Source organism: Pristiophorus japonicus, chromosome 6 (genome assembly GCF_044704955.1).
Source record: "Pristiophorus japonicus isolate sPriJap1 chromosome 6, sPriJap1.hap1, whole genome shotgun sequence".
In the NCBI taxonomy this organism is placed as follows: domain Eukaryota; kingdom Metazoa; phylum Chordata; class Chondrichthyes; family Pristiophoridae; genus Pristiophorus; species Pristiophorus japonicus.
This window is the reverse complement of record NC_091982.1, coordinates 157900978-157914012: the sequence shown is the minus strand read 5'-3', so window position 1 is coordinate 157914012 and position 13035 is coordinate 157900978. Positions and strand designations below refer to the sequence as shown.

Genomic DNA, 13035 nt, shown 5'->3' with positions numbered 1-13035 from the left:
CTCCCCTCCCCACACACATACACACTGCCCCCCCCCACACATACACACTGCCCCCCCCACACACACTATCCCTCCCCTCCCCACACACACACAGTCTCACTGCCCCCCCACCCACACAGTGACACCGCCCCCCCTCCCCCACACACACACACACTGCCCCAACCCCACACACACACTGCCCCAACCCCACACACACACTGCCCACCCCCACACACTGCCCCCCACACACACACACACACGGCCCCTCCCCTCCCCACACACACACACTGCCCTCCACACACACACTGCCCCCCACACACACACTGCACACCCACACACTGCCCCCCCACACACACACACTGCCCCCCCACACACACACACACTGCCCCCCCACACACACACACACTGCCCTCCCACACACACACACACACTGCCCCCCCCACACACACACTGCCCCTCCCCTCCACACACACACACACTGCCCCCCCCACACACACACACACTGCCTCCCCACACACACACTGCCCCCCCACACACACACACTGCCCCCCCACACATACACACTGCCCCCCCCCACACACACTATCCCTCCCATCCCCACACACAGTCTCACTGCCCCCCCCCACACACACACACACTGCCCCAACCCCACACACACACTGCCCCAACCCCACACACACACTGCCCCCACACACACACTGCCCCCCCCCACACACACACACTGCCCCCTCCCCTCCCCACACACACACACTGCCCTCCACACACACACTGCCCCCCACACACACACTGCGCCCCCACACACACACTACCCCCCCACACACACACACTGCCCCCCCCACACACACACACTGCCCCCTCCACACACACACACACTGCCCCCCCCACACACACACACACTGCCTCCCCACACACACACTGCCCCCCCCACACACACACACTGCCCCCCCACACATACACACTGCCCCCCCCCCCCACACACACTATCCCTCCCCTCCCCACACACACACAGTCTCACTGCCCCCCCACCCACACAGTGACACCGCTCCCCCCCCACACACACACACTGCCCCAACCCCACACACACACTGCCCCACCCCCACACACACACACTGCCCCCCACACACACACACTGCCCCAACCCCACACACACACTGCCCCACCCCCACACACACACACTGCCCCCCACACACACACACACACACGGCCCCTCCCCTCCCCACACACACACACTGCCCTCCACACACACACTGCCCCCCACACACACACTGCGCCCCCACACACACACTACCCCCCCCACACACTGCCCCCCCACACACACACACACACTGCCCCCCCCACACACACACTGCCCCTCCCCTCCCCACACACACACACACTGCCCCCCCACACACACACTGCCCCTCCCCTCCCCACACACACACACACTGCCCCCCCACACACACACACTTCCCCCCCCCCACACACACAAACACTGCCCCCCCACACACACAACTTCCTCCCCACACACACACACACACTGCCCCCCCCCACACTGCGCCCCCACACACACACACTGCCCCCCCCACACACACACTGTGCCCCCACACACACACTGCCCCCCCCACACACACACACACACTGCCCCCCCCCCACACTGCGCCCCCCCACACACACACTGCCCCCGCCACACACACACACTGCCCCCCCCCACACACACACTGCGCCCCCACACACAGCCCCCCCCACACACACACACACACACACACACACACTGCCCCCCCCACACACACACACTGCCCCCCCCCACACTGTGCCCCCACACACAGCCCCCCCCACACACACAGCCCCCCCACCCCACCCCATACACACACAATCTCACTGGACTGGACCAGGAGTATTCAGTCTACTGAATAAATGGGACACATTTTATAGACTGCCAGAGCCAAGGGTTCTGACTAATGAGTAAATGGAAAGGATTTGGCTTATTGATTAGTGGCACACCATAACACACAGATAGCTCAATTAGCTGCAGCGATGGAGACAGAGGGGGGTGAAAACTGTTCCAGCACAGAGTGAGCATTCTCAGTAAAGATTAGCCACCCCACATGTGTAAATGTTAATCACCCTTCTCCGCTCTTATATGACCGATAACGCCCCAGACAGCCACACGTCACTTCCATCACAGTGTCTTGCGGTACCATTTAACGTCGCAATACCACTCACTACATCATGTGTTTGGCAGGGGCTTGAGAACAGCTGATCTCTCTATCGAACGCCACGTCGATGATGCAGCTCTGCATTCCAGCTTAACCCAAATAACTCAACAACACAGAAACCCAGCCTGCCTTGCCCGGCGCTGTAAGATCTTACCTGCTGGGTTGGCAGCTCTCAGGATGGCCCCCTGGGGTATCAGCAGCAGCTTGCCTTTGCCCGAGGGGTTCTTGCTGTTGGTCGTTAGGTAGAGTTTGGTCCCTGGGGGCAGGTTGGCCAGGTTAGCCAGGTTGGTGGCTGGAAGCTGCAGCGTGGCCATAACTGAGGGGCGAAAAGCAAATGGTGAGAAGAGATACCTCGGCACTTTACACATCTGTTGGCTGCAGCAAAGAATTGGGTTTAGCTGTTTGCGGGCTGAGGGTGAGCCCCACCCTATACAATCGAGTGCACTGCATGTTTGATCGAAGGGCAAAAATAGTCCCAGCAACATGTGTCTGATGACATCCTGCTACTGCTTTTATACAAAATCCAAAACACTGTTGTTATGGACACCGTGCTGATTAGGTAACGGAAATGCAACTTGCTTAAGTAATTCCCGATCCGGCGGAAGCCAGCAAGGAAATATCGCCCGGACCTCCAGCGCTCCCACTGTTTGCCAACACCTCTTGGGAAGTGAGAGAATTACTGCTTAATGTAAGCACACCATTAACAACCGTCCACAGATAGACCAACAGGGTTAGATACAATCCCAGATAGTCTCAGACCCAAGGGGCTGTGCTTCCTTTACCATAACTTGTCCTTTATTCTATATATTAACCATCCAAACCCCTCGATTAGATTACTGTCGGCATTTCGCTCCCAGGTATCCTTTATTCTTGAGATATATATCTCACTCCCAGGTATCCTCTATTCTAGGAATATATATCTCCCAGGTAGCCTTTATTCCATATCTCAGTTGCAACAAACCATTACAAGAAACAATAAGAAGAATAAAACCAGACGAGCTACCTGGCATTGGCCTCGACACTGACTTCAGACACGACAACAGCATAACGAGCCCAGTCGACCCTCCTCATTAACATCAAGGGACTTGTGCCAAAACTGGGAGAGCTGTCCCACAGACTCATCAAACAACAGCCTGACAGAGTCATACTTACAGAATCATACCTTTCAGCCAATGTCCCAGATTCCTCCATCACCATCCCTGGGTATGTCCTGGCCCACCAGGGGTGGCAGCACAGTGGTATATAGTCGAGAGGGAGTGGCCCTGGGAGTCCTCAACATTGACTCCGGACCCCATGAAGTCTTTGGCTTCAGGTCAAGGATGGCTCCTGCTGATTGCCACCTACCACCCTCCCTCAGCTCATGAAACTGCTCCATGTTGAACACCACTTGGAAGAAGGGTAGCAAGGGCACAGAATGTACTCTGGATGGGGGACTTCATTATCCAGCACCAAGAGTGGCTTGGTAGCACCATTACTGACCAAGCTGGCTGAGTCCTGAAGGACATATCTGCCAGGCTGGGCCTGCATCAGGTGGTGAGAGAACCAACATGAGGGAAAAACCTACTTGACCTCGTCCTCACCAATCTGGATGAGTGCACCTCCAACAACACCATCCAGGACAAAGCAGCCCACTTGATTGGCACCCCATCCACCACCTTCAACATTCACTCCCTCCACCACCAACACACCGTGGGTGCAGTGTGTACCATCGACAAGATGCACTGCAGCAGCTCACCAAGGCTTCTTCAGCAGCACCTCCCAAACCCACGACCTCCACCACCTAGGACAAGGGCAGCAGGTGCATGGGAACACCAGCACCTCCAAGTTCCCCTCCAAGTAATACACCATCCTGACTTGGAAGTATATCGCCGTTCCTTCATCACTGGGTGAAAATCCTGGAACTCCCTCCCTGACAGCACTGTGGGAGAACCTTCACCACACAGACTGCAGCTATTCAAGAAGGCGGCTCACCACCACCTTCTCAAATACAATTAAGAATGGGCAATAAATGCTGTCCTTGCCAGCGACACCCACATCCCATGAACGAGGTATCCTTTATTCTATATATTTATATCACTCCCAAGTCTCCTTTAGTTTATATATATCTTACTTTCAGCTATCTGATGTTCTCTAGATTATCTTTGTAAAGTATGTACAGTAAAATCGATTTTGGGGGATTTCTAGCCATGAAGCTTGAGTCAATTCTGTGCCTTCTATTGAAGCAGCTTGAGCGGGTTTTTCCTTCCATCTACCTGATCACCACACACGTGCTCCACTGTACAGGGTATTTGCTGTTGGTGCCCAGTCACGTGGTGAAGTATGGAAATGTGCTGCACTGGCAGAGAAGCTAGCCCCGAGTTCCAGTTAATGTTACTAACAGATAAACTGGGATTAAATATTCAATCGGATAAAGCCTGGGATAGGGCAAATCAAGCCCCTGGGCAACATTTACTAATCTTAGCATCTGGAAAAAAAGGAACGGTTTATTTTCTGTGACCGTTGTTGTATTTTCTATTTTTGGCTGAAGCACTCATATAGTTCTGAGACTGAAGGATGAGCCTAAACCCACTGCCAACATCCGACTTGCTTTCTTTCTTACGCAAAATCAGTTCCTTCCCTTTTTCCCTCTATCCCTACAACCCTCCAAGAATTCTGCGTTCCTCCAATACTGGCCTCTTGTGCAGCCCCAATTTTCCTTCGCCCCACCATTGGCGGCTATGCCATCAACTGCCTTGGCTCTAAGCTCTGAAATTCCTACCCTAAACCGCTCCGCTTCGCTAGCTCTCTCTCCTGCCGCTCCTTAAAACCGACCTTTTGGTCATCTGCCCCAATAGCTCCTCATGTGGCTCACAACCAACGTTCCCCGTAAGCTGTGTGACTCTCGGCCAGTCCAACCAACGTTCCCCGTGAGCTGAGTGACTCTCGGCCAGTCCAACCAACGTTCCCTGTGAGCTGAGTGACCCTCGGCCAGTCCAACCAACGTTCCCTGTGAGCTGTGTGATTCACAGCCAATCCAACCAACGTTCCCTGTGAGCTGTGTGATTCACAGCCAATCCAACCAACGTTCCCTGTGAGCTGAGTGACTCTCGGCCAGTCCAACCAACGTTCCCTGTGAGCTGTGTGACTCTCGGCCAATCCAACCAACGTTCCCTGTGAGCTGAGTGACCCTCGGCCAGTCCAACCAACGTTCCCTGTGAGCTGAGTGACCCTCGGCCAGTCCAACCAACGTTCCCTGTGAGCTGAGTGACTCTCGGCCAGTCCAACCAACGTTCCCTGTGAGCTGAGTGACTCTCGGCCAGTCCAACCAACGTTCCCTGTGAGCTGAGTGACTCTCGGCCAGTCCAACCAACGTTCCCTGTGAGCTGAGTGACTCTCGGCCAGTCCAACCAACGTTCCCTGTGAGCTGAGTGACTCTCGGCCAGTCCAACCAACGTTCCCTGTGAGCTGAGTGACTCTCGGCCAGTCCAACCAACGTTCCTTGTGAGCTGTGTGATTCATAGCCAATCCAACCAACGTTCCCTGTGAGCTGAGTGACCCTCGGCCAGTCCAACCAATGTTCCCTGTGAGCTGAGTGACTCTCGGCCAGTCCAACCAACGTTCCCTGTGAGCTGAGTGACTCTCGGCCAGTCCAACCAACGTTCCCTGTGAGCTGAGTGACTCTCGGCCAGTCCAACCAACGTTCCCTGTGAGCCGAGTGACCCTCGGCCAATCCAACCAACGTTCCCTGTGAGCTGAGTGACCCTCGGCCAGTCCAACCAACGTTCCCTGTGAGCCGAGTGACCCTCGGCCAATCCAACCAACGTTCCCTGTGAGCTGAGTGACCCTCGGCCAATCCAACCAACGTTCCCTGTGAGCAGTGTGATTCACAGCCAGTCCAACCAACGTTCCCTGTGAGCTGTGTGATTCACAGCCAATCCAACCAACGTTCCCTGTGAGCTGAGTGACTCTCGTCCAGTCCAACCAACGTTCCCTGAGAGCTGTGTGATTCATAGCCAATCCAACCAACGTTCCCTGTGAGCTGAGTGACCCTCGGCCAGTCCAACCAACGTTCCCTGTGAGCTGAGTGACTCTCGGCCAATCCAACCAACGTTCCCTGTGAGCCGAGTGACCCTCGGCCAATCCAACCAACGTTCCCTGTGAGCTGAGTGACCCTCGGCCAGTCCAACCAACGTTCCCTGTGAGCTGAGTGACTCTCGGCCAATCCAACCAACGTTGCCTGTGAGCCGAGTGACCCTCGACCAATCCAACCAACGTTCCCTGTGAGCTGAGTGACCCTCGGCCAGTCCAACCAACGTTCCCTGTGAGCTGAGTGACTCTCGGCCAGTCCAACCAACGTTCCCTGTGAGCTGAGTGACTCTCGGCCAATCCAACCAATGTTCCCTGTGATTCACAGCCAGTCCAACCAACGTTCCCTGTGAGCAGTGTGATTCACAGCCAGTCCAACCAACGTTCCCTGTGAGCTGAGTGACTCTCGGCCAGTCCAACCAACGTTCCCTGTGAGCTGAGTGACTCTCGGCCAGTCCAACCAACGTTCCCTGTGAGCCGAGTGACCCTCGGCCAATCCAACCAACGTTCCCTGTGAGCTGAGTGACCCTCGTCCAGTCCAACCAACGTTCCCTGTGAGCCGAGTGACCCTCGGCCAGTCCAACCAACGTTCCCTGTGAGCTGAGTGACTCTCGGCCAGTCCAACCAACGTTCCCTGTGAGCTGAGTGACTCTCGGCCAGTCCAACCAACGTTCCCTGTGAGCTGAGTGACTCTCGGCCAGTCCAACCAACGTTCCCTGTGAGCTGAGTGACTCTCGGCCAGTCCAACCAACGTTCCCTGTGAGTTGAGTGACTCTCGGCCAGTCCAACCAACGTTCCCTGTGAGCTGAGTGACTCTCGGCCAGTCCAACCAACGTTCCCTGTGAGCTGTGTGATTCATAGCCAATCCAACCAACGTTCCCTGTGAGCTGAGTGACCCTCGGCCAGTCCAACCAATGTTCCCTGTGAGCTGAGTGACTCTCGGCCAGTCCAACCAACGTTCCCTGTGAGCTGAGTGACTGTCGGCCAGTCCAACCAACGTTCCCTGTGAGCTGAGTGACTCTCGGCCAGTCCAACCAACGTTCCCTGTGAGCCGAGTGACCCTCGGCCAATCCAACCAACGTTCCCTGTGAGCTGAGTGACCCTCGGCCAGTCCAACCAACGTTCCCTGTGAGCCGAGTGACCCTCGGCCAATCCAACCAACGTTCCCTGTGAGCTGAGTGACCCTCGGCCAATCCAACCAACGTTCCCTGTGAGCTGTGTGATTCATAGCCAGTCCAACCAACGTTCCCTGTGAGCTGAGTGACTCTCGGCCAGTCCAACCAACGTTCCCTGTGAGCTGAGTGACCCTCGGCCAGTCCAACCAACGTTCCCTGTGAGCTGAGTGACTCTCGGCCAGTCCAACCAACGTTCCCTGTGAGCTGAGTGACTCTCGGCCAATCCAACCAATGTTCCCTGTGATTCACAGCCAGTCCAACCAACGTTCCCTGTGAGCAGTGTGATTCACAGCCAGTCCAACCAACGTTCCCTGTGAGCTGAGTGACTCTCGGCCAGTCCAACCAACGTTCCCTGTGAGCTGAGTGACTCTCGGCCAGTCCAACCAACGTTCCCTGTGAGCCGAGTGACCCTCGGCCAATCCAACCAACGTTCCCTGTGAGCCGAGTGACCCTCGTCCAATCCAACCAATGTTCCCTGTGATTCACAGCCAGTCCAACCAACGTTCCCTGTGAGCAGTGTGATTCACAGCCAGTCCAACCAACGTTCCCTGTGAGCTGAGTGACTCTCGGCCAGTCCAACCAACGTTCCCTGTGAGCTGAGTGACTCTCGGCCAATCCAACCAATGTTCCCTGTGATTCACAGCCAGTCCAACCAACGTTCCCTGTGAGCAGTGTGATTCACAGCCAGTCCAACCAACGTTCCCTGTGAGCTGAGTGACTCTCGGCCAGTCCAACCAACGTTCCCTGTGAGCTGAGTGACTCTCGGCCAGTCCAACCAACGTTCCCTGTGAGCCGAGTGACCCTCGGCCAGTCCAACCAACGTTCCCTGTGAGCTGAGTGACTCTCGGCCAATCCAACCAATGTTCCCTGTGATTCACAGCCAGTCCAACCAACGTTCCCTGTGAGCAGTGTGATTCACAGCCAGTCCAACCAACGTTCCCTGTGAGCTGAGTGACTCTCGGCCAGTCCAACCAACGTTCCCTGTGAGCTGAGTGACTCTCGGCCAGTCCAACCAACGTTCCCTGTGAGCTGAGTGACCCTCGGCCAGTCCAACCAACGTTCCCTGTGAGCCGAGTGACCCTCGTCCAATCCAACCAACGTACCCTGTGAGCTGAGTGACCCTCGGCCAATCCAACCAACGTTCCCTGTGAGCAGTGTGATTCACAGCCAGTCCAACCAACGTTCCCTGTGAGCTGTGTGATTCACAGCCAATCCAACCAACGTTCCCTGTGAGCTGAGTGACTCTCGTCCAGTCCAACCAACGTTCCCTGTGAGCTGTGTGATTCATAGCCAATCCAACCAACGTTCCCTGTGAGCTGAGTGACCCTCGGCCAGTCCAACCAACGTTCCCTGTGAGCTGAGTGACTCTCGGCCAATCCAACCAACGTTCCCTGTGAGCCGAGTGACCCTCGGCCAATCCAACCAACGTTCCCTGTGAGCTGAGTGACCCTCGGCCAGTCCAACCAACGTTCCCTGTGAGCTGAGTGACTCTCGGCCAATCCAACCAACGTTCCCTGTGAGCTGAGTGACCCTCGGCCAGTCCAACCAACGTTCCCTGTGAGCTGTGTGATTCATAGCCAGTCCAACCAACGTTCCCTGTGAGCTGAGTGACTCTCGGCCAGTCCAACCAACGTTCCCTGTGAGCTGAGTGACCCTCGGCCAGTCCAACCAACGTTCCCTGTGAGCTGAGTGACTCTCGGCCAGTCCAACCAACGTTCCCTGTGAGCTGAGTGACTCTCGGCCAATCCAACCAATGTTCCCTGTGATTCACAGCCAGTCCAACCAACGTTCCCTGTGAGCAGTGTGATTCACAGCCAGTCCAACCAACGTTCCCTGTGAGCTGAGTGACTCTCGGCCAGTCCAACCAACGTTCCCTGTGAGCTGAGTGACTCTCGGCCAGTCCAACCAACGTTCCCTGTGAGCCGAGTGACCCTCGGCCAATCCAACCAACGTTCCCTGTGAGCTGAGTGACCCTCGGCCAGTCCAACAAACGTTCCCTGTGAGCCGAGTGACCCTCAGCCAATCCAACCAACGTTCCCTGTGAGCTGAGTGACCCTCGGCCAATCCAACCAACGTTCCCTGTGAGCAGTGTGATTCACAGCCAGTCCAACCAACGTTCCCTGTGAGCTGTGTGATTCACAGCCAATCCAACCAACGTTCCCTGTGAGCTGAGTGACTCTCGTCCAGTCCAACCAACGTTCCCTGTGAGCTGTGTGATTCATAGCCAATCCAACCAACGTTCCCTGTGAGCTGAGTGACCCTCGGCCAGTCCAACCAACGTTCCCTGTGAGCTGAGTGACTCTCGGCCAATCCAACCAACGTTCCCTGTGAGCCGAGTGACCCTCGGCCAATCCAACCAACGTTCCCTGTGAGCTGAGTGACCCTCGGCCAGTCCAACCAACGTTCCCTGTGAGCTGAGTGACTCTCGGCCAATCCAACCAACGTTCCCTGTGAGCTGAGTGACCCTCGGCCAGTCCAACCAACGTTCCCTGTGAGCTGTGTGATTCATAGCCAGTCCAACCAACGTTCCCTGTGAGCTGAGTGACTCTCGGCCAGTCCAACCAACGTTCCCTGTGAGCTGAGTGACCCTCGGCCAGTCCAACCAACGTTCCCTGTGAGCTGAGTGACTCTCGGCCAGTCCAACCAACGTTCCCTGTGAGCTGAGTGACTCTCGGCCAATCCAACCAATGTTCCCTGTGATTCACAGCCAGTCCAACCAACGTTCCCTGTGAGCAGTGTGATTCACAGCCAGTCCAACCAACGTTCCCTGTGAGCTGTGTGATTCACAGCTAGTCCAACCAATGTTCCCTGTGAGCTGTGTGACTCTCGGCCAGTCCAACCAATGTTCCCTGTGAGCTGTGTGACTCTCGGCCAGTCCAACCAATGTTCCCTGTGAGCTGTGTGACTCTCGGCCAGTCCAACCAACGTTCCCTGTGAGCTGTGTGATTCACAGCCAGTCCAACCAACGTTCCCCGTGAGCTGTGTGACTCTCGGCCAGTCCAACCAATGTTCCCCGTGAGCAGTGTGATTCACAGCCAGTCCAACCAATGTTCCCTGTGAGCTGTGTGATTCACAGCCAGTCCAACCAACGTTCCCTGTGAGCTGTGTGACTCTCGGCCAGTCCAACCAACGTTCCCCGTGAGCTGTGTGACTCTCGGCCAGTCCAACCAACGTTCCCCGTGAGCTGTGTGGTTCATGGCCAAGGCCTTGCAGCCCGGGATCAGCTTTTACAAGGTTAAAGTTCACACGTACGAAACTGTGACTGGGCGCTGCGCACAAAAATATAGGGTGAACATGGGTGACTCGGTGCCAAACTTTGTCCAGTGAGGCACCTTGAGACGTTTTACTATGTTATAGGCGCTATATAAATGCAAGTTGTGGTTTTCCCTCCTCTCTCTCCCCCCCCCCCCCCCCCCCCACAAAGGTGTTGACTCTTCCCGAGTATAATTCTGGCCTCCAGCAACCTGCAGTCTTCACATACAAGACCTAACAGCAGGGGCTGGGGGCAGGGTGTTTGATGGTGCAGGTCAACCTGATCCTGCTCTCGCCCGCCAGACAAACACTTGCACTTTTTCTGGGAGGAGTTCCAAGATGACGATGGAGAAGGATGAACTCTGGGAGATTTCCCCCCTCAATAACCTTGGAGTGCCACAGCAAAACTGTAGTGTCCATGTTGCTGTCCCAGTGTGATGTCGACTCAGTATCAGCTCGGCCCTGTGATAGCTCTCCCCTCTGAATCAGTAGGTCGTGGGTTCAAGCTCCAATTCATCACCTTATCTGGGCTAAGACTCCAGCACAGTGCCGAGGGAGTGCTGCACTGTTGGAGGTGCCGTCTTTCAGATCGGACATTAAACCAAGGCGCTCTGCTCTCTCAGGTGGATGTAAAAGATCCCACAGTGTCGAGGCCAATATTTATCTTGCAAACATCACGAAAATAGATTATTTGTGGGAGCTTGCTGTGTGCAAGTTGGCTGCCACATTTCCTACAGTACAACAATGATTACATTTCAAAAGTACTTCATTGGCTGTGAAGCTCTTTGGGGTTTCCTGAGGTCATGAAAGGCGCCATATCTTTCTTTCTAATTTAGCACAGACCAGGGATTGAAACTGGGACCTTGCTGGTCTCCATGGGCCACGGCAGTGCAATGGGTGGGGGACTTCCCACTGAGTTAGTAGGATGTGGCAGACATGCTGAGCAAGACAAAAGGAGACACGGTGAATGTTCCTGTCTGATATCGCCCTCGCCGCTAATAGCAGGCACGTACGTGCAAAAACGATTTGCCCGCTATGCTCGATGGTTGGTATAACGCAGAAGCGTTAAGTTCGAGTTAATTTCAAGTACTGTAATTTCACTGTGTGTGAAGTGCTTTGATCTTTTGAACTGATGGGCTGCTGGGTCAATGCAGTTGTTCTTTTACGTCATTATTACATGGGTTTTATCTGCCTTACTTTCTGTCCACTTTTAAGACATTGTAGATGTTGCTGTTCCTGTCTGAACAAAGTTTCTGTCCAGATGGTTATTTGAAAAGAAAAGGCCTGAAATGTATTTTTGTCTCTGGTTTATATAAAGTGATACTGCTGGATAACTGTTATAATATCCCCACAATATGCTGTAAAGTAAACCACCTGCTTTGTAGTATCAATGTAAAGTGAATGAAATGCATTGAACATTGTTTAAGCACAACTGACTACAAACTGTATAATGTTGCTCACATCAAAACTCTCACAGCCTGAGGGGAGTGGAGGCTGCCTCGAGCTATGGCAGCAAGTGGTTATGTTACTGGACTAGTCAGGGCCATCGCAACCATTAGGGCTGGGAACTCAACATCCAGGGGTATTCAACATTCAGGAAGGATAGAATAAAAGGAAAAGGAGGTGGGGTAGCATTGCTGGTTAAAGAGGAGATTAATGCAATAGTTAGGAAAGACATTAGCTTGGATGATGTGGAATCTATATGGGTAGAGCTGCAGAACACTAAAGGGCAAAAATCGTTAGTGGGAGTTGTGTACAGACCTCCAAACAGTAGTAGTGATGTTGGGGAGGGCATCAAACAGGAAATTAGGAGTGCATGCAATAAAGGTGCAGCAGTTATAATGGGTGACTTTAATATGCACATAGATTGGGCTAGCCAAACTGGAAGCAATACGGTGGAGGAGGATTTCCTGGAGTGCATAAGGGATGGTATTCTAGACCAATATGTCGAGGAACCAACTAGGGGGGAGGCCATCTTAGACTGGGTGTTGTGTAATGAGAGAGGATTAATTAGCAATCTCATTGTGCGAGGCCCCTTGGGGAAGAGTGACCATAATATGGTGGAATTCTGCATTAGGATGGAGAATGAAACAGTTAATTCAGAGACCATGGTCCAGAACTTAAAGAAGGGTAACTTTGAAGGTATGAGGCATGAATTGGCTAACATAGATTTGGCTAATGATACTTAAGGGGTTGACTGTGGATGGGCAATGGCAGACATTTAGAGACCGCATGGATGAATTACAACAATTGTACATTCCTGTCTGGCGTAAAAATAAAAAAGGGAAGATGGCTCAACCGTGGCTATCTAGGGAAATCAGGGATAGTATTAAAGCCAAGGAAATGGCATACAAATTGGCCAGAAATAG

General features: G+C 54.1%; 1 protein-coding gene across 9 annotated transcripts in view; it reads right to left on the bottom strand.

Moving 5' to 3' along the window:
- The window catches only part of yeats2 (YEATS domain containing 2), a 317137-nt gene that overhangs the window by 38543 nt on the left and 265559 nt on the right, over positions 1–13035 (bottom strand). For all 9 annotated transcript variants that reach the window (XM_070883319.1, XM_070883313.1, XM_070883315.1 and 6 more), the window contains one exon: positions 2329–2490. In XM_070883319.1, coding sequence (XP_070739420.1) covers positions 2329–2490 — 162 coding nt within the window. The remainder of the gene's footprint in view (positions 1–2328; positions 2491–13035) is intronic.